This window comes from Anomaloglossus baeobatrachus, chromosome 2, assembly GCF_048569485.1.
Source record: "Anomaloglossus baeobatrachus isolate aAnoBae1 chromosome 2, aAnoBae1.hap1, whole genome shotgun sequence".
NCBI classification, from domain to species: domain Eukaryota; kingdom Metazoa; phylum Chordata; class Amphibia; order Anura; family Aromobatidae; genus Anomaloglossus; species Anomaloglossus baeobatrachus.
The window spans coordinates 607901674-607923748 of record NC_134354.1 but is presented as its reverse complement, the minus strand read 5'-3'; the positions used below and the strand labels follow the sequence as shown (position 1 = coordinate 607923748).

The window sequence follows — 22075 nt, the reverse complement described above, 5'->3', positions numbered from 1 at the left end:
GAGTGCTGATAGTAGCCGTGCTGTAACACCTGTCTAACAAAGCTGTCTCCTGGATTAAAGAAATGTCATTTTCTGCCAGGAGTTGCACGTTCTGTACTGTGGACGTATACACCTCTGTAATGTTCTTAACCCCATGTCTGCAGGTTTCAAGCGTTCTCTAATATAACAAGGTTCCCTTGAAATATTACATACATATACCAGCCTATCACAGGTGAAATCAGGTATATCAGCCCTAGTTACAGGGTAAATTCATCTTCCTGCCTGTATAGCAAAACAGCCTGGGACTCCAAGGACCTAACAGCGCCTGCTCCCTCCCAAAGGAAGAAGCTTGTCAGCGCTTCCTAGTCTGTATAGATAGAGAAGGCAGAGCCAGTAATAGGCCATCTCTGCCTTCCCTATGGCGAGTCCAGCTCTCGGCTCCACACAATGCCGCACAGGCGTTTATGGGTTACAGTACAGAAATAGTTAAAGAAGTTGCAGACAAGGAGCGTCCTCCTCATACAGAGAGGTGCAGCCTCGCATCTCCACCGCTGCCATCTCCCACAGTAGAGGCTTTTCCTCACAGACAGCGATGTCCCAGCCCCTCTGCGTCCTCCCATCTCACACCGTGCCCCAGCGGCCCCTGTATCACTCAGCCTGTGTCCCTGTACGGACTACGGACCGCCTCCACCTCACTTCCTGCACACTCTGCAACCGCTCCTCCCAACAACCGGCGGGTCACATGACCACAACGTCATCAAAGGTCCTTCTGCCCATCAGGGTTTAGCCGCTACCGTCTGGTCACATGTGCGTGACGTCATCGGAGGTCCTTCAGCACACTACATTTTTATCAGCTCCCGTCTTGTCACGTGGGCATGACATCATCGGAGGTCCTTCAGCACAGTAGGGTTCAGCCGCCACCGTCCCCGGACTTGTGTTAATTAATGAAAAGAGTAGTGGACATTGTTCCTGAGGGTCGCAGTGTGTCCGCTGAGCCGCGCCCGGCTGCTGGGGTCCGTACGGAACATGGCAGAAGTGACGAGTGTGTCCCTGTGCCAGGAGGAAGGATGGTAAGCTGGGCCCTGACACGCTGGCCGGTGCCTGTCTGTGTAGTGTATCCATGTGTGCACGGCACTCGGTCCCGGAGTGTAGTGTGTAATGGGTGGTCTATGCTTGTAGGCAGGAGCCCCCCGTACAGTCTGGGCATTCTGCTGTTGTGGAGGCTGAGCCTGACTGGTTGCTATGGGCTCTGCCTGGCGACCCTCCTGATCCCTGCCCTAGTGACCAGGCTACAGCCCCTTCCTCCAGGTCTCCCGCCCTTTGTTGTGGCTGGTGATGTCATTCTTTGTCTCTGCCTCTGGTGTTGGTGGAGGCCGGCTCAGGTAATATAATGAGCCCCACTTTACATCCCTAGTACCCAGGGAGACAGTATGTACACCACGACTTTACAGCCGCATTCTGCTAGAAAAGCGCTCAATAAATGTGAGACAGAATGAACAGCGATGTCACACGACCAATTGTTTCACTTTTCTCACTTTTTGAAAAAAATCTCTTAAGGATTTGAAAGCTGTGAAGTGACCGGTCCACTCCCCTGCCAGGAAGCCGCTCCATACTTTATATACAGTTAAAGGGAATCTGTCACCAGGTTTATACCACCTAATCTGAGAGCAGCATAATGTAGAGGCAGATATCCTGATTCCAGTGATGCGTCACTTACTGGGCTTGCTTAGTGTAGTTTTAATAAAATCACCCGTTAATCAGCAGTAGATTATGATTAGAGGACTACTTGGTGTTCTGCAGGTAGTCCAGCATATTCATGAGCTCTGTATAACTGCTGGATCTGCATTGATTTTATCAAAATGTCAGCAGACAAATCAGTAAGTGACACATCACTGGAATCAGAGTCTCTGTCTCTACATTATGCTCCTCTCAGATGGGGGAGCAAAAACCTAATGACTGATTCCCTTTAACAAACAGAAAAAAGACGGTGGTGGTGAAGGTGCCTCAAAAAAGACCCATCAGGAAAAACACTGTCTGCACGTTCCTGAAGCGTCTTCCTTTAGTGAAAACTCAAGTGGTCCACCGGTTTGTAAAAGTGGTAGTGTGCACATACAGTGAGGTGGAGGAAGAGCTCCTGGGCGGAAATGTGGTCAATGTGCGCTGAGCGGCTGGTTACAGGAGAGGCAGATGGCTGTCATACCGCACACATGTCACCTGGTCGGGAAAGCCATTGCTGTAACCGGTGAGCCACAGCCAACGTTTGCTTCACGTGAGGAGAAACAATGGTGTACTCTTTCCAAGACTATTGTATTTTAAAGGGGTTTTCTTGGAATAATTTTTTCGTCCCATTCAGCCTTTGCAAAGTTAAAATAATAATAAATTCAAGTGTAACTCTCCTCCACAGCTCTGCCTCTGCTGCTCTTGTCTAACTCTCCTCCACAGCTCTGCCTCTGCTGCTCTTGTCTAACTCGCCTCCACAGCTCTGCCTCTGCTGCTCTCGTCTAACTCACCTCCACAGCTCTGCCTCTGCTGCTCTTCTCTAACTCTCCTCCCCAGCTCTGCCTCTGCTGCTCTTGTCTAACTCTCCTCCCCAGCTCTGCCTCTGCTGCTCTTGTCTAACTCTCCTCCACAGCTCTGCCTCTGCTGCTCTTGTCTAACTCGCCTCCCCAGCTCTGCCTCTGCTGCTCTTGTCTAACTCTCCTCCCCAGCTCTGCCTCTGCTGCTCTTGTCTAACTCTCCTCCCCAGCTCTGCCCCTGCTGCTCTTGTCTAACTCTCCTCCCCAGCTCTGCCTCTGCTGCTCTTGTCTAACTCTCCTCCACAGCTCTGCCTCTGCTGCTCTTGTCTAACTCTCCTCCACAGCTCTGCCTCTGCTGCTCTTGTCTAACTCTCCTCCCCAGCTCTGCCTCTGCTGCTCTTGTCTAACTCTCCTCCCCAGCTCTGCCTCTGCTGCTCTTGTCTAACTCTCCTCCCCAGCTCTGCCTCTGCTGCTCTTGTCTAACTCTCCTCCCCAGCTCTGCCGCTGCTGCTCTTGTCTAACTCTCCTCCCCAGCTCTGCCTCTGCTGCTCTTGTCTAACTCTCCTCTCCAGCTGTGCCTCTGCTGCTCTTGTCTAACTCTCCTCCACAGCTCTGCCTCTGCTGCTCTCGTCTAACTCTCCTCCCCAGCTCTGCCTCTGCTGCTCTTGTCTAACTCTCCTCTCCAGCTGTGCCTCTGCTGCTCTTGTCTAACTCTCCTCCACAGCTCTGCCTCTGCTGCTCTCGTCTAACTCTCCTCCCCAGCTCTGCCTCTGCTGCTCTTGTCTAACTCCTCCCCAGCTCTGCCGCTGCTCTGGTCTTACTTGCTAGGCTGCAGCAGTGACATCACAATTACAGCACTCGTCACCCCTGCGGCCAGTCCCTGTGCTGTCTGCTTTGGCAGAGCCCAGAGTAGGGCAGGATCAGTAACACTTGTGTTTATTATTGTAATCTAGAATAAGCTGATGAGGATGGAAAAACTCCTACTCAGAAAACCCCTTAAGAAGATTGGAGTGATTTCCACCTAATTTGTTAAAAGATGATTGCCTCCTAAATATGGGACCTATTGATCTCTCAGGTTAACTTAATGCAATGAGTTTCTAACCAGTGTATTTTCAATGTGCAAAAAAGGCAGCATCTTACAATTCCAGTAAAAATGGATGGGATTTATAGAAATCTGCCCACTGCTTTTCTAGGCCACGTGGGCATGTTAAGTATTTGGTGAGTTTTTACCTCAGTATTTGTAAGCCAAAACCAAGAATCGAACAATCAGAGGAAAAGTATAAAGGGTGCTTTACACGCTGCAACATCGCTACCGATATATCGTCAGGGTCACGTCGTTAGTGACACACATCTGGCGCCGGTAGCGACATCGCAGCGTGTGACACCAAGGAGCGAAGATCAACGATCGCAAAATCGTTCAAAAACGGTGATCGTTGAGACGTCGCTCCTTTCCTTAATATCGCTGCAGCCACCGGTACGATGTTGTTTGTCGTTCCTGCGGCATCAGACATCGCTATGTGTGACACCGCAGGAACGACGAACATCTCCTTACCTGCGTCCACCGGCAATGCGGAAGGAAGGAGGTGGGCGGGATGTTACGTCCCGCTCATCTCCGCCCCTCCGCTTCTATTGGCCGGCCGCTTAGCGACACCGCAGTGACGTCCCTATGATGTCGAACGCACCTCCCCCTTGAGGGAGGGATTGTTCGGCTTTCACAGCGACGTCACTAACAAGGTATGTGCGTGTGACGCTGCCTTAAGCCCGCTACACACGCTTCAATATATCTCACAATCCGTCGTTGGGGTCAAGTTGTAAGTGACGCACATCCGGGATCGTTTGTGAGGTATCTGCGTGTGACATCTACGTGCGATCAGGATTGAACGCAAAACCGTTGATCGCAAACACATCGTATCATTCTCTAGAATTGAGCGTTTTGTTGCACGAACCTAGTCAATTGTAACGTGTGACATCCCTCATACGATTTTGATGTCTGAGGCTATGTGCGCAGGTGTGCGCTGTGCACCGCAGCTTAAAAAAGGTCTGCTTCAGAGCGCAGCTGAAAAGCTGCGTTCTGAAGCGCCTCACAATGTCTGTCATTCACTAATCTCTGTCAGTCGGTCACTATCTCTGTCCCTCACTCTCTGTCCATGTCAGTCTATCCCCCTCTCTCATATACTCACCGATCCTTGATCCCCGGCGCTGCACGGCATTCACACTGCTCCGGCGGCTTTTACTGTTTTGAAAAAGCCGGCCGCCCATTAAACAATCTCGTATTCCCTGCTTTCCCCGCCCACCGGCGCCTATGATTGGTTACAGTGAGACACGCCCCCACGCTGAGTGACAGGTGTCACACTGCACCCAATCACAGCAGCCGGTGGGCGTGTCTATACTGTGTAGTGAAATAAATAATTAAATTTAAAAAAACGGTGTGCGGTTCCCCCCAATTTTAATACCAGCCAGATAAAGCCATACGGCTGAAGGCTGGTATTCTCAGGATGGGGAGCTCCACGTTATGGGGAGCCCCCCAGCCTAACAATATCAGCCAACAGCCGCCCATAATTGCCGCATACATTATATGCGACAGTTCTGGGACTGTACCCGGCTCTTCCCGATTTGCCCTGGTGCGTTGGCAAATCGGGGTAATAAGGAGTTATTGGCAGCCCATAGCTGACAATAAGTCCTAGATTAATCATGTCAGGCGTCTATGAGACACCCTCCATGATTAATCTGTAAATTACAGTAAATAAACACACACACCCGAAAAATCCTTTATTAGAAATAAAAAACACAAACATATACCCTGGTTCACCACTTTAATCAGCCCCAAAAAGCCCTCCATGTCCGGCGTAATCCAGGATGCTCCAGCGTCGCTTCCAGCGCTGCTGCATGGAGGTGACCGGAGCTGCAGAAGATACCGCCGCTCCGGTCACCTCCACGCAGCTAATGAAGACAGCCATGCGATCAGCTGCTGTCACTGAGGTTACCCGCTGTCACTGGATACAGCGGTGGCCGCGGGTAACCTCAGTGACAGCTCAGCTGATCGCGCTACTCACCGCCGCTCCTATCACCTCCACGCAGCAACTGAGGTGAGTAGCGCGATCAGCTGAGCTGTCACTGAGGTTACTCGCGGCCACCGCTGGATCCAGTGACAGCGGGTAACCTCAGTGACAGCAGCTGATCGCGCAGCTGTCTTTATTACCTGCGTGGAGGTGACCGGAGCGGCTGTGTCTTCTGCAGCTCCGGTCACCTCCATGCAGCAGCGCTGGAAGCGACGCTGGAGCATCCTGGATTACGCCGGACATGGAGGGCTTTTTTGGGCTGATTAAAGTGGTGAACCAGGGTATATGTTTGTGTTTTTTATTTCTAATAAAGGATTTTTTCGGGTGTGTGTGTTTATTTACTGTAATTTACAGATTAATCATGGAGGGTGTCTCATAGACGCCTGACATGATTAATCTAGGATTTAGTGGCAGCTATGGGCTGCCATTAACTCCTTATTACCCCGATTTGCCAACGCACCAGGGCAAATCGGGAAGAGCCGGGTACAGTCCCAGAACTGTCGCATATAATGTATGCGGCAATTATGGGTGGCTGTTGGCTGATATTGTTAGGCTGGGGGGCTCCCCATAACGTGGAGCTCCCCATCCTGAGAATACCAGCCTTCAGCCGTATGGCTTTATCTGGCTGGTTTTAAAATTGGGGGGAACTGCACGCCGTTTTTTTTAATTATTTAATTATTTATTTCACTACACAGTATAGACACGCCCATCGGCTGCTGTGATTGGGTGCAGTGTGACACCTGTCACTCAGCGTGGGGGCGTGTCTCACTGTAACCAATCATAGGCGCCGGTGGGCGGGGAAAGCAGGGAATACGAAATTGTTTAATGGGCGGCCGGCTTTTTCAAAACAGTAAAAGCCGCCGGAGCAGTGTGAACGCCGTGCAGTGCCGGGGATCGGGGATTGGTGAGTATATGAGAGAGGGCTGCTAACTTCAGTAACTTAGGAGATTAGCGGTCACCGGTGAGTCCTTCACTGGTGACCGCTAATCAGGACGCGACACAGACAGAGCCGCAGCATGACCGTGAAGTCGGGTGAAGTTCACCCGAGTTCATTCTGACAGTGCGGCTCTGTCTGTGTCTGCTGTCATCTGCCATTCAGCTCTGCTACATGGCTGTCTGTGTCTGCTGTTAGCGGCCATGTAGCAGAGCTGAATGGCAGATGACATAGTAAAAACGCATCCCTACACAGTACACACGCTTGGCAAGTCAATAAATAAAAAAAAAAAAAAAAAAAAAAGGTGCCCAATGCATACGTCACAGAACACATGATCTAAAGGATCGCACACAAAATTGATCAATTTAACATAGACTACTAACGCTCGTGTGACAGCAAATGAACGACCAACGTGCAATCTCATAAGATCCCGTATGCAACCTGGGCGTGTCACATCACAAATGCGATTGTACAACTAATTGCAACGTGTAAAGTGGGCTTTAGCGATAATGTTCGTTACGGCAGCAAGCACCAAATGTCGCACGAACGATGAGGGTGGGTGCTATCGCTAGCGATGTCGCAGCGTGTAAAGCACCCTTAAGGGTACGTGCCCACGATCCGGACATGCTGCGTCCTGGTTGCATCGTGTCTTCTGCGGGTCCGCAAGTGCTGTAAGATCACTCACATCTCCAGAAGCATAAATGGACATGCTGCGGCTTGGAAAGCTGTGCTGTAGGTCAGTTTACGCTGTGGAGAAAATAAGCACAGTGGGCATAAGATTTCTATCAATCAATCCACTGTGCTTGTACTGTACAACGTAGTGTTTTGGACTCAGGGAAAACACACTGCAACCAAAATGCTGCGAACCCTGGTCATGGGCACGTACCCTGATAGAAAAACATGCACCACTTCTGCATTATTCCCTCACTCCTGGTTTTGGCGTACAGATACTGAGGTAAAAAAGCTCACCAAAAAGTGCAGGTGTGAACATGGCCTAACATAATTTACCTAATTTGTGCAGAAAATCTGTGACATCAAATACTGTTCATGAAACGTGGCATAAGACATAAAAAGCTCCAAAAAAACAACTACAGTGAGGAGATTAAGTATCCCATACACTGCCGATTTGCAAGTTTTCCAACCTACATAGAATGGAGAGGTCTGTAATTTGTATTGCAGGTACACTTCAACTGTGACAGAGAATTCCCCGCCCCCCCCCCCCCAAAAAAAAATCCAGAAAATCATATTGTATGATTTTTAAATAATTAAGTTACATTTTATTGCATGAAATAAGTATTTGATGACCTACCAACCAGCGAGAATTCTGGCTCTCACAGGCCTATTATTTTTTTTCTCAAAGATTACCGTTAGTAACACACAATGCCGACATGGATTAAAATCTTGCAGGGCATATGCAAGATCCTGCAAGGTCCCCTGCTCATGTCTAGGCCCGTTTCAAGTTTGCAAATGACCAGCTGCATGATCCAGAGGAGGCATGGGATATGGGCATGTGGCCATGGGACCAAAATAGAACTTTTTGGTATCAACTCTACTCGCTGTGTTTGGAGGAAGAAGGATGAGAAGAACCCCAGGAACACTGTCCAAACCATGACGCTTGGGGGTGCTTTTCTGCAAAGGGGACACGACAGCTGCATCGTATTGAAGGAAGGATGGATGAGTTCATGTATCTGGAGATTTTGGCCAACAACCTCCTCACAGTAAGAGCATTGAAGATGGGTCATTGCTGGGTCTCTGTCCAGCATGACAGTGGCTCGAAACACACAGCCAGGGCGACTAAGGAGTGGCTCCATATGAAGAATTCAAGGTCCTGAAGTGACCCAGCCAGTCTCCAGACCTGAACCCAATAGAAAATCTTTGGAGGGAGCTAAAACTCAGTGTTGCCCAGTGACAGCCCCGAAACCTGAAAGATCTACAGAAGATCTGTATGGAGGAGTGGGCCAGAATCTCTGCTGCAGTGTGTGCTAACCTGGATAACATCTGACCTCTGTAATTGCAAACAAAGGTTTCTGTACCAAAGATTTTTCTGGATTTGTTTTTTTGGATTCTGTCTGTCATAGTTGAAGGGTTCCTACGATAAAAATTACAGACCTCGATTCTTTTGTAGGTGGGAAAACTTGCAAAATCAGCAGCGTATCAAATACTTATTTTCCCCACTGTATGTGGATAAAGGCCCTGTCACACACGGAGATAAATCTTTGGCAGATCTGTGGTTGTAGTGAAATTGTGGACAATCAGTGCCAGGTTTGTGGCTGTGTAGAAATGGAACAATATGTCCATGATTTCACTGCAACCACAGATCTGCCAAAGATTTATCTCTGTGTGTGACGGGGCCTTAAGGGCCTAGGTTTGAAACGTATGCCCTTAGGCGGGCTTTACACGTTGCGACATCGGTAATGCTACATCGTCGGGGTCACGTCGTTAGTGACGCACATCCGGCGCCTTTACTGACATCGCAGCGTGTAAACCCTAGGAGCGACTATCACCGATAGCAAAACGGCAAAAATCGTTGATCGGTGACACGTCGCTCCTTTTCATAATATCGCTCCAGCTGCCGGTACGATGTTGTTTGTCATTCCTGTAGCACCACACATCGCTGTGTGTGACACAGCAGGAACGACAAACATCTCCTTACCTGCCTCCACCGACAATGCGGAAGGAAGGAGATGGGTGGGATGTTACGTCCCGCTCATCTCCGCCCCTCTGCTTATATTTGCCGGCCGCTTAATGACGTTGCGGTGACGCCGAACGTACCTCTCCCTTGAAGGAGGGATTGTTCGGCGGTCACAGCGACGTCGCCAACCAGGTATGTGCGTGTGACGCTGCCGTAGTGATAATGTTCACTACGGCAGCAATCACCACATATCGCATGTGCGACGGGGGCGGGTACTATCGCGCTCGACATCGCTAGCAATTGCTAGCAATGTCGCAGCGTGTAAAGCCCACCTTAGCTTCACCTAAGTTTCTAAGTGTGACCTTTTTAAGGCTACGTTCCCCTGCTCCGTGTCTGTTGAGTTTTTGACTCTGCAGAATTTTTGAACCTTCGTTTGCAATTTTTTTTCAGTGCGTTTTTGACACTGCGTGTTTTGTAATCCGTTTCATCACCGCTGGTCAATTGCTGTTCCTTCCGATCTCCAGGACGCTTTGCGGTTCCATTAATGTTTTGCTCGCATCTTAAGCCGATTTTACACATCCTTGTTTGATAATGGATATTAGGATGGTATTCTTCTACAATCTATAACACCACAGATCCAGTGTGCGTTTGCTCCACAAATAGTTTTTTTTTTTTTTAATTTTTTATATTTTATATGGGCTCATGGTCCCCAAAATAATGGATCCTTGGCTAGGCCTCTAGTATATAGTGGAGATGTGTTAAGACAAATTAGAAGTGGATAGAACAGGTATGTGGCACTCCGACCTGTGGTTGGGGCACATACAAATCGTGTGTATGCTCCATGTGTGGTATCAGCTTATCAGGTCTGTATTATACGTACCTAAGAGTGCAGTATGGTATCTTTCCTTTTGATTATTTAATAGATATCATTAAAATGAATCAAATTACAGTCATTGCTAGCGTTTACCAGGTCACTATTTAAATCACGTAAGGGTGCTTTACACGCTGCGATATCGCTAGCCATAGCACCCGCCCACGTCGCACATGCGACATGGGGTGATCGCTGCCGTAGGGAACATTATCGCTACGGCAGCGTCACACGCACATACCTGCTTAGCGACGTCGCTGGAGACACCGAACAAGCTCTCCTTTAAGGGGGAGGTGCGTTTGGCGTCACAGTGACGTCACACAGCAGCCGGCCAATAGCAGAGGAGGGGCGGAGATGAGCGGCCATAACATGCCGCCCACCTCCTTCCTTCCTCATTGCCGGTGGACGCAGGTAAGGAGATGTTCCTCGTTCCTGCGGTGTCACACATAGCGATGTGTGATGCCGCAGGACCGACGAACAACCAGCGGCATGCAACAGCAACGACATTTGGTAAAGGAGCGGCGTGTCAACGATCAACGATTTTTGCCGTTTTTTTATCGTTGAACGTCACTCCTAGCTGTCACACGCTGCGATGTCACTAACGGCGCCGGATGTGCGTCACAACCACCGTGACCCCGACGATATATCGTTAGCGATGTCGCAGCGTGTAAAGCACCCTTTAGTGTGCCCATTTTCAAAGTGTAGGCAGCACATTCACATTACTTAAGTATCCCATCTTCTTCATTAGCATCACAATAAAGGGGTAAGAATATTCCCCATGATTGAAGCGTTTCTGGCATACAGAGTGCCCTTAGTAATAATATACAGTGCCTTGTGAAAGTATTCGGCCCCCTTGAATGTTTCAACCTTTTCCCACATTTCAGGCTTCAAACATAAAGATAACAATTTTTAATGTTATGGTGAAGAATCAACAAGTGGGACATAATTGTGAAGTTGAACAATATTTATTACTCATTTTAAACTTTTATAAAAAATAATAAACTGAACATTGGGGCGTGCAGTATTATTCATCCCCTTTAAGTTAATACTTTGTAGCGCCACCTTTTGCTGTGATTACAGCTGCAGTCGCTAAGGGTATGTCTCTATCAGTTTTGCACATCGAGAGACTGAAATTCTTGCCCATTCTTCCTTTGTAAATAGCTCGATGTGAGTGAGGTTGGATGGAGAGCGTTTGTGAACATCAGTTTTCAGCTCTTTCCACAGATTCTCGATTGGATTCAGGTTTGGACTTTGACTTGGCCATTCTAACACCTGGATATGTTTATTTGTGAACCATTCCATTGCAGATTTTGCTTTTTGTGATCATTGTCTTGTTGGAAGACAAATCTCCGTCCCAGTCTCGAGTCTTTTGCAGACTTTAACAGGTTTTATTCAAGAATGGTCCTGTATTTGGCTTCATCCATTTTCCCATCAATTTTAAGCATCTTCCCTGTCCCTGCTGAAGAAAAGCAGGCCCAAACCATGAGGCTGCCACCACCATGTTTGACAGTGGGGATGGTGTGTTCACAGTGATGAGCTATGATGCTTTTACGCCAAACATATCGTTTGGCATTTTGCTCAAAACGTTCGATCTTGGTTTCATCTGACCAGAGCACCTTGTTTGGTATGTCTCCCAGGTGGCTTGTGGCAAACTTTAAACAAAACGTTTTATGGATATCTTTGAGAAATGGCTTTCTCCTTTCTTCTTCCATAAAGACCATATTTGTGCAGTGTATGACTGACTGTTGTCCTATGGACAGACTCTCCCAACTTGGCTGTAGATCTCTGCAGTTCATCCAGAGTGATCATGGGCCTCTTGGCTGCATCTCTGATCAGTCTTCTACTTGTTTGAGATGAAAGCTTGGATAGACTGCTGGGTCTTGGTAGATTTGCAGTTGTATGATACTGCTTCCATTTCAATATAACTTGCACAGTGCTTCCTGTGGAAATCTTTTTTGTAACCAAATCTGACTTTAAACTTCTCCACAACAGTATCATGGACCTGCCTGTTGTGTTCCTTGGTCTTTATGATGCTCTCTGTGCTTTAAACAGGACCCTGAGACGAACACAGAGCAGATGCATTTATACGGAGACTTGATTACACACAGGGGGATTATATTTATCATCATCAGTCATTTAGGACAACATTCGATCATTCAAAGAATCTCAATGAGCTTCTGGAGTAAGTTTGCTACACTGAAAGTAAAGGGGATGAATAATATTGCACGCCCCAATTTTCAGTTTATTATTTTTTTTACAAAAGTTTAAAATAAGCAATACATTTCGTTCAACTTCACAATTGTGTCCCACTTGTTGTTGATTCTCCACTATAACATTAAAATTTTTTATCTTTGTTAGAAGCCTGAAATGTGGGAAAAAGTTGAAAAATTCAAGGGGGCCGAATACTTTCGCAAGGCACTGTATATACCCACAGACTGTGACTAAGGGAACTCTGTATACCAGAAACGCTTCATGTGATTACTCATGATGAATATTTTTTTTTTTTACCCACATGATTGACATTAGACTTTTTTAAGAGTCCCCTTTCTTGCTTGCAATATTTTTTGTAGTAGTTAGTGATGAAGTACTCGGTACATTGTAACAAGAAGTTGGATACTTTCATGGGCGCCACTCGAGCACGTCATAGGGGGAATTCAGCATTTTTCCGGGAAATCTGAGAAAAATGCTCATGTCCCCCATTGACTTCCATTATGCTCAAGTACTCGAGCACACATCCAAGCATCTGAATACGTAGCATGCACCAGAGCGTGGTAGTGGTCGCTCATCACTAGTAGTGGTGTCTGTTGTGGTCTGTATTTAAAGTGGAACAGTCAGTTCTTCTATTATCTGCTTAGTATATGCTTAAATCCATGCCGTTTATGGGACTTGTGGATTTCTACAGTCCCTTTATCTGCCTGCAGATTTGCATTACACACATTGCCAGATCGAGCAGGTGGACATGTGATGGACACATATATGCAATTTGTATACAGGCGGTTACAGCAGTGTAAATGACAGGTGTAAAGCATGCCAAGACGCATGAAAGCTGGGATTACAAATCATGGTTATTCCACAAAGTATTGATTTCTGAACTGTTCCTGAGTTAAAACATTATTAATATTGTTGCTTCTAAATCATTATGAACTTGTTTTCTTTGAATTATTTGAAGTCTGAAAGGAATGCTTTTTTTTGTTATTTTGGCCATTTCTCATTTTCAGAAAATAAATACAAAATGTATTGCTTGGAAATTCGGAGACATGTTGTCAGTAGTTTATAGAATAAAAGAACAGTTTACATTTTACTCAAAAATATACCTATGGATTGAAAAATCAGAAAAACTGCCAATTTTGCAGCGGTCTCTTAAGTTTTGCCAGAGCGGTGTATCTATTTGAAAAGACAACCTCTGGATATGACGCTGTTTTTTTTTTTTCTTTTTCTTTTTTTTCCCCCCACGTGTATTTTGAGCCTTGCTGCATTTTATTTTACTAAGATTCAGCTTGTCAATTATTTTATTTATTATTTTATTTAATACTAGCTGTAGTACCTGGGCGTTGCCCAGGATAGTAACTGTCTGTCTGTCTCTCAGTCTGTGTCTTTCTTTGTCTGTCTGTGTCTATGTCTCTGTCTGTTTCTATTTCTCTGTCTGTTTTTGTATCAGTTTATCTGTCTCCATCTCTGTGTCTGTCTGCCTCTCTCTATATCTGTGTCTGTCTCTATGTGTGTGTATGTCTTTGTGTGTCTCTTTGCCCGGCTATCTCTTTGCCCGGCTGTCTCTGTCTTCCTCTTTCCACGTCTGTCTCTGTCAGTGTCTCTTTATCCGTCTCACCACCGACATCATATTACATCACACCACACATAAGCTTCTTATACTAACAGTTTATTTTGTTCCTATAGCAAACACTGACAGTTGCTATTAATAGCCAGTAGCTCCCACCTCCATTCAGTTTAATGGAGGCAGGATTTTGGAGAGTACCTGTAAAGCGTGGGGTTAAATTTTCCCGTCAAAACATATTCTATAAAATTCCCTGGGTCACGTGGGGCATCTGGGCAAAATTTCGTGATTCTAAATGAGACGGTGCAAATTCCTTTAGCGGACACACACACACACACACACACACACTTACACTTACACTTACACTTACACTCACACACACACTGAGCTTTATATATTAGATTTTATTCTCTTCATCAGTTCAAATGAATGAGTGAAAAATGTACAAAAAAACCTCATGTAAATGACGTAAAAAATGCATGTATGGTACGAAGTGTTTTTCGTGCATACAAAAAAATGACAAAGAAATGCAACATGTGACCGTGCCCTAAGGCCGGATTCCTACATCTGTGTTTCATGTTCAGAGTACGGGTCTTTGGGTGCATGAAGTTCTGGAGTTTGGATCAGGAGATATCAGTCCATACTTCGGTCCTAATCCTCGCATGTGTGAATTCGGCCTATATCTTATTCCATACGTACTCCAGGGAAATATTAGCTGGCGAAAATAAAGTGAAAGTAAATCTACATCCAATGCTACTGGTATTTCTGCAAAATAATGTGAGGCTTATCTTATCCTCCTTACTGTTACTTAAATATTAATTGCACTTTTAACCTTTCTTTTCCATAAATGAATAGTATATGTGAAGATAAGAAACCGTAATGGATCATTTTAGGGAAAGCTGCGTCTTTTCCCACTTATCTGCTCCTTGCCTATCTTCCTGCACTAATCATTCACTCTCAAGCTGCTCAAATCTGTCCACAAATCTGTCTTCAGTGAAGCAACCAGGGGAGGGGGAAGGAGATGGAAACAAACATAGAGAATACAGAAGCTACAGGGTATATAATAATAATAATAATAAAAAATCTTTCTATAGCGCCAACATATTCCGCAGCGCTTTACAATTCAGGAGATATATTGTAGCGAGCCGTAGTGTTATTCCTCCACACACCGGCCTATTGGGATCTGTCACCCCAGACTGCAGCTACACTTGGCCTGAAAAGTGAGCGACCGGCCGGATGTAGACCTCTGGTATCACTAGATGGGAATGTCACCTTGCTTCACGTGATTGTGCTATAAATACCTATGAAAATTAACCGATGTCCCCAGACTGCGGCACCGTGCGGTCAGCAAGGTCTCTAGCCACCTACATGTGCACCGACACTGCATGGCTTTGCCCCTAGAGTTGTCTATTGAGGCCCTCATGGATCCGGCTAGTCCCTGTTGTCATTGAAGCTGAGATTGTATAATTTCTTCTCTGCGTTTGGAGAGGTGTTCTCTGCGCAGCACTTCATGTTCTGTGCGCTCCATTCACCATCCTTCAATATGCTTTCTTCGCTAGTAAAGCAGCGCTCCTTTTCTTCAGACGTCTCGACAGTTCATTTTTGCCTTTCTTGTAATTGTGATTTTGCTATCACGCTTTCCACCTTTAAGCTATTGTTCTCCGTGTCGGAGGATGTCTCATGTCACTCCGGTTTTTTCCCACGTGGTCTTCTTTTAAACATGACAAACACAATTGTTTGCTAGAAAAAAATGGAAATGCCTCGCTCAGAAAAGATGTGAAATAGATGGTGTGAAAGTCTAGGCATGTCCCAGTCAATTGTTTACCGCATCCCGGATGCTCTCGTGGGCTATTGTGTGGGGAGCCGGCAAAATAAACTTGAAAATACCATTTTAACACTCCATAAAATACATGGCTTTGAGGAGCGAGAATACTGCAGAGAGCAATTGGAAGAGCGGGAATGGAAATAATTGTCAATGTCACAGAGACCTGGTTTGCATAGCTGTTAACAGCCGAGAACAGCAAGACTTTCAGGGACCATTCAATTATCAATTCCCTCTTTTCAGATTCGCATCACTCTCTGCGCTCGTGTTAAGCATTTGAACAAACGTTCATGCGGTGTGAATAAAACAGCAGGGCCGTCTCCTTCTGAAGGCATCGGTGCTCTAATCCTTGTGGAGAGCGACACTGGGCCGGAGAAAGCCTCCTCTCCTGGTGTTATCAATGAGCCTGGAACACAGACCTTTCTACTCCGCGCTTCTGAACTGTAAGAAAAGGAAACATTAATTCAGGACAGTCAGGGGCACCATATATTTTACTTCTGGTTAATGGAATTCCTCCAGAATCGGTTAAGATGTCTTCACTCTGACAGTTTTATTTATTTGTTTTTATATAATATTATTAAATGTATCATTGATAGGAAAATACAGGAAAACAGAGATCACGTGATCGGATAGAAATCGTTGAGACTTTAACACTAGAAGTCCCAGAGAGAGGTCATTTAACATTTCTACCTTTGGAACCCAGAGACGGGTCGAATGACCTGAAGGATTTTAGCTAACATCCTATAATCACCATCTTTTGTTCTGTAAGTAAGGCCATTACTGTCACACCACAGGAGGTTGTTGTTTTCCATTGAGTTTAGCCATTTAGTTTCTAGTAAGTTCCATTCAGTTTGGACTAAGGGTCATTTGACCCTCCTTCGGGACTTCAGGGGGAGCTCGAAATTTCTGGGACTTCTAGTGTTAAGGTGGCCGTGCACTTTAGATAGCCGTCAGCCTCACAAGCCAAGGGTTGCTCCTTCTGAATCCTAAAAACTCATGCATGCTCTGTGCAGGCGAGCATGTTATTCACAGAATTTATGAAGGCAGATGGTCTATGCACTACACCAGGGGTGGGGAACCTTTTTAATGCCGAGGGCCATTTGGAATTTTCTACCAACCTTCGGGGGCCGCACAAAACTATCAACTTAAAATTACCCTGCTATACTTAGTCAAACAATTAACTCATCGTGGCGGCTGAAGCTTCTTGTTTTTGGTGCGGCTATATTATTCAATATTGATCTTATTGCTTCTCACAACTGTTTTTCCACGTTTGTGTCAGCTGGGACTGCTGTAAATACATCACAGGAGATGCTGAGGGCATATACATCACAGGAGATGCTGAGGGCATATACATCACAGGAGATGCTGAGGGCATATACATCACAGGAGATGCTGAGGGCATATACATCACAGGAGATGCTGAGGGCATATACATCACAGGAGATGCTGAGGGCATGTACATCACTGGGGAGGGCTGGAAGGAATATACATTGCTGGGAGAACTAGACATCACTGGGGAGGGCTGGGAGGACTAGACATCACTGGGGAGGGCTGGGAGGACTAGACATCACTGGGGAGGGCTGGGAGGACTGGACATCACTGGGGAGGGCTGGGAGGACTAGACATCACTGGGGAGGGCTGGGAGGACTAGACATCACTGGGGAGGGCTGGGAGGACTAGACATCACTGGGGAGGGCTGGGAGGACTAGACATCACTGGGGAGGGCTGGGAGGACTTGACATCACTGGGGAGGGCTGGGAGGACTAGACATCACTGGGGAGGGCTGGGAGGACTAGACATCACTGGGGAGGGCTGGGAGGACTAGACATCACTGGGGAGGGCTGGGAGGACTAGACATCACTGGGGAGGGCTGGGAGGACTAGACATCACTGGGGAGGGCTGGGAGGACTAGACATCACTGGGGAGGGCTGGGAGGACTAGACATCACTGGGGAGGGGTGGGAGGACTAGACATCACTGGGGAGGGCTGGGAGGACTAGACATCACTGGGGAGGGGTGGGAGGACTAGACATCACTGGGGAGGGCTGGGAGGACTAGACATCACTGGGGAGGGCTGGGAGGACTAGACATCACTGGGGAGGGCTGGGAGGACTAGACATCACTGGGGAGGGCTGGGAGGACTAGACATCACTGGGGAGGGCTGGGAGGACTAGACATCACTGGGGAGGGCTGGGAGGACTAGACATCACTCGGGAGGGCTGGGAGGACTAGACATCACTGGGGAGGGCTGGGAGGACTAGACATCACTGGGGAGGGCTGGGAGGACTAGACATCACTGGGGAGGGCTGGGAGGACTAGACATCACTGGGGAGGGGTGGGAGGACTAGACATCACTGGGGAGGGCTGGGAGGACTAGACATCACTGGGGAGGGGTGGGAGGACTAGACATCACTGGGGAGGGGTGGGAGGACTAGACATCACTGGGGAGGGGTGGGAGGACTAGACATCACTGGGGAGGGGTGGGAGGACTAGACATCACTGGGGAGGGGTGGGAGGACTAGACATCACTGGGGAGGGCTGGGAGGACTAGACATCACTGGGGAGGGCTGGGAGGACTAGACATCACTGGGGAGGGCTGGGAGGACTAGACATCACTGGGGAGGGCTGGGAGGACTAGACATCACTGGGGAGGGCTGGGAGGACTAGACATCACTGGGGAGGGCTGGGAGGACTAGACATCACTGGGGAGGGCTGGGAGGACTAGACATCACTGGGGAGGGCTGGGAGGACTAGACATCACTGGGGAGGGCTGGGAGGACTAGACATCACTGGGGAGGGCTGGGAGGACTAGACATCACTGGGGAGGGCTGGGAGGACTAGACATCACTGGGGAGGGCTGGGAGGACTAGACATCACTGGGCAGGGCTGGGAGGACTAGACATCACTGGGGAGGGCTGGGAGGACTAGACATCACTGGGGAGGGCTGGGAGGACTAGACATCACTGGGGAGGGCTGGGAGGACTAGACATCACTGGGGAGGGCTGGGAGGACTAGACATCACTGGGGAGGGCTGGGAGGACTAGACATCACTGGGGAGGGCTGGGAGGACTAGACATCACTGGGGAGGGCTGGGAGGACTAGACATCACTGGGGAGGGCTGGGAGGACTAGACATCACTGGGGAGGGCTGGGAGGACTAGACATCACTGGGGAGGGCTGGAAGGACTAGACATCACTGGGGAGGGCTGGGAGGACTAGACATCACTGGGGAGGGCTGGGAGGACTAGACATCACTAGGGAGGATTATATATCACTTGGGAGGGCTGGGAGAAATTTAAGGACATTGCTAGGGGTTCTGACATACCAGGGGGGCACAGGCAGCAGTGTGAAGGCCGCAGGGGCATAGGCAGCAGTGTGGAGGCCACAGGGGCACAGGCTGCCGTGGGGAGGCCACAGGGGCACAGGCTGCCGTGGGGAGGCCACAGGGGCACAGGCTGCCGTGGGGAGGCCACAGGGGCACAGGCTGCCGTGGGGAGGCCACAGGGGCACAGGCTGCCGTGGGGAGGCCACAGGGGCACAGGCTGCCGTGGGGAGGCCACAGGGGCACAGGCTGCCGTGGGGAGGCCACAGGGGCACAGACTGCCGTGGGGAGGCCACAGGGGCACAGGCTGCCGTGGGGGAGAGTGAGGAGCACAGGCTGCCGTGGGGGAGAGTGAGGAGCACAGGCTGCCGTGGGGGAGAGTGAGGAGCACAGGCTGCCGTGGGGGAGAGTGAGGAGCACAGGCTGCCGTGGGGGAGAGTGAGGAGCACAGGCTGCCGTGGGGGAGAGTGAGGAGCACAGGCTGCCGTGGGGGAGAGTGAGGAGCACAGGCTGCCGTGGGGGAGAGTGAGGAGCACAGGCTGCCGTGGGGGAGAGTGAGGAGCACAGGCTGCCGTGGGGGAGAGTGAGGAGCACAGGCTGCCGTGGGGGAGAGTGAGGAGCACAGGCTGCCGTGGAAATGCACGAGGAGGACGGGACACTGCACGGAGAACAGGCTGCAGTGGGAATGCGCAAGGTGGATGGGACGCTGCACGGAGCACAGGCTGCAGTGGGGATGTGCAGGGGCACACACAGGCATGGGAGCACAAACACACCTGTCGGACGCTGAGGTAGTAGCTTCTCTTCTGTGGAAAAAGAGCGAGTTGAGCGCTAACTCCACCCACAAAGTACGTCCTCACGCTAGCATGAGGACGTAAGCCATACAGGGTTTAAAGGGCCAGCAGCAAGCAAGACGCTGCTGCCTCCCGAGCTCTGTGGACTGTGCAATGTGCCCGGGGGCCGCAGAAAAGGTCATGGCGGGCCGCATACGGCCCGCGGGCCGGAGGTTCCCCACCCCTGCACTACACCATGTGCAGAATTATTAGGCAAGTTGTATTTTAGAAGATTTTTTTTATCATTGATAAACAACTATGTTCTCAATCAACCCAAAAGACTCATAAATATCAAAGTTTAATATTTTTGGAAGTTGGAGTAGAGTTTTTTTTTAGATTTGGCTATCTTAGGAGAATATCTGTTTTTGCAGGTAACTATTACTGTGCACAATTATTAGGCAACTTAATAAAAACCAAATCTATTCCCATCTCACTTGTTTATTTTCACCAGGTAAATCAATATAACTGCACAAAATTTAGAAATAAACATTTCTGACATGCAAAAACAAAACCCCAAAAAATTAGTGACCAATATAGCCACCTTTCTTTATGATGACACTCAACAGCCTACCATCCATAGATTCTGTCAGTTGCTTGATCTGTTTACGATCAACATTGCGTGCAGCAGCCACCACAGCCTCCAGACACTGTTCCCAGAGGTGTACTGTTTTCCCTCCCTGTAGATCTCACATTTTATGAGGGATCACAGGTTCTCTATGGGGGTCAGATCAGGTGAACAAGTGGGTCATGTCATTATTTTTTTATCTCTTAGACCTTTACTGGCCAGCCAGGCTGTGGAGTAGTTGGATGCATGTCATGGAGCATTTTCCTGCATGAAAATCATGTTTTTCTTGAACGATACTGACTTCTTCCTCTACCATTGCTTGAAGAAGTTGTCTTCCAGAAACTGGCAATAGGTATGGGAGTCGAGCTTCACTCCATCCTCAACCCAAAAAGGTCCCACAAGTTCATCTTTGATGATACCAGTCCATACCAGTACACCACCTCCACCCTGCTGGCGTGTGAGTCGGAGTGGAGCTCTCTGCACTTTACTGATCCAGCCTCTGGCCCATCCATCTGGCCCATCAAGAGTCACTTTCATTTCATCAGTCCATAAAACCTTTGAAAAAATCAGTCTTAAGATATTTCTTGGCCCAGTCTTGACGTTTTATCTTATGTTTCTTGTTCAAAGGTGGTCGTTTTTCAGTCTTCCTTACCTTGGCTATATCCTTGTGTTTGGCACACCTTGTGCTTTTTGATACTCCAGTAACGTTGCAGCTCTGAAATATGGCCAAACTGGTGGCAAATGGCATCTTGGCAGCTTCACGCTTGACTTTCCTCAATTCATGGGCAGTTATTTTGCGCCTTTTTTGCCAACACGCTTCTTGCGACCCTGTTGGCTATTTGCCATGAAACGCTTGATTGTTCGGTGATCACGCTTCAAAAGTTTGGCAATTTCAAGACTGCTGCATGCCTCTGCAAGACATCTCACAATTTTGGATTTTTCAGAGCCCATCAAATCTTTCTTCTGACCCATTTTGCCAAAGGAAAGGAAGTTGCCTAATAATTAAGCGCACCTTATATAGGGTGTTGATGTCATTACACCACACCCCTCCTCATTACAGACATGCACCTCACCTGATTTACTTAATTGGTAGTTGGCTCTCAAGCCTATAAAGCTTGGAGTAGGAGAACATGTATAAAAAGTATCATGTGATCAAAATATTCATTTGCCTAATAATTCTGCACACGGTATAGTGTGCCAGCGTTCACAACTCAATACAAGTCTCTATAGCTCTCTTAGATTTGTATTGATCGCTTGTCATGTAACTTCTAACTTAAGATTGTCAGACGTTGCTTTCAATATTGCACCATGGGACCGGAGCGAGACTGATAAAAGGTGAAGACGCCGGAAGGGGAGTATAAAGGGCACTTTACACACAGCGACATCGCTAGTGATGTCACTGGTGAAAGCATCTGCCCCCGCCGGTTGTGAGTCATGGGCAAATCGCTACCCGTGGCGGACAACATCGCTAACACCCGTCACACATACTTACCTGCCTAGCGACGTCGCTGTGGCCGGCGAACTGCCTTTTTTTCTAAGGGGGTGGTTCGTGCGGCGTCACAGTGACGTTACTAAGCAGCCGCCCAATAGAAGCGGAGGGGGTGGAGATGAGCGGGCCGAACATCCCGCCCAACTTCTTCCTTCCTCATTGCTGGCGGCCGCAGGTACGGTGATGTTCCTCGTTCCTGCGATGTCACACATAGCGATGTGTGCTGCTGCAGGAACGACGAACAACCTGCGTCCTGCAACAGCAAGATAATTGGGAATAGAACGACGCG

General features: G+C 48.2%; 1 protein-coding gene across 1 annotated transcript in view; it reads left to right on the top strand.

Moving 5' to 3' along the window:
- The first annotated feature begins 813 nt into the window (after positions 1-813).
- TDRD3 (tudor domain containing 3) overlaps positions 814-22075 on the top strand; it is a 419212-nt gene continuing 397950 nt past the window's right edge. The window contains exon 1 of the mRNA XM_075334376.1: positions 814-1049. Within this exon, the coding sequence (XP_075190491.1) occupies positions 1006-1049 (44 nt within the window). The 5' untranslated portion in view covers positions 814-1005. The remainder of the gene's footprint in view (positions 1050-22075) is intronic.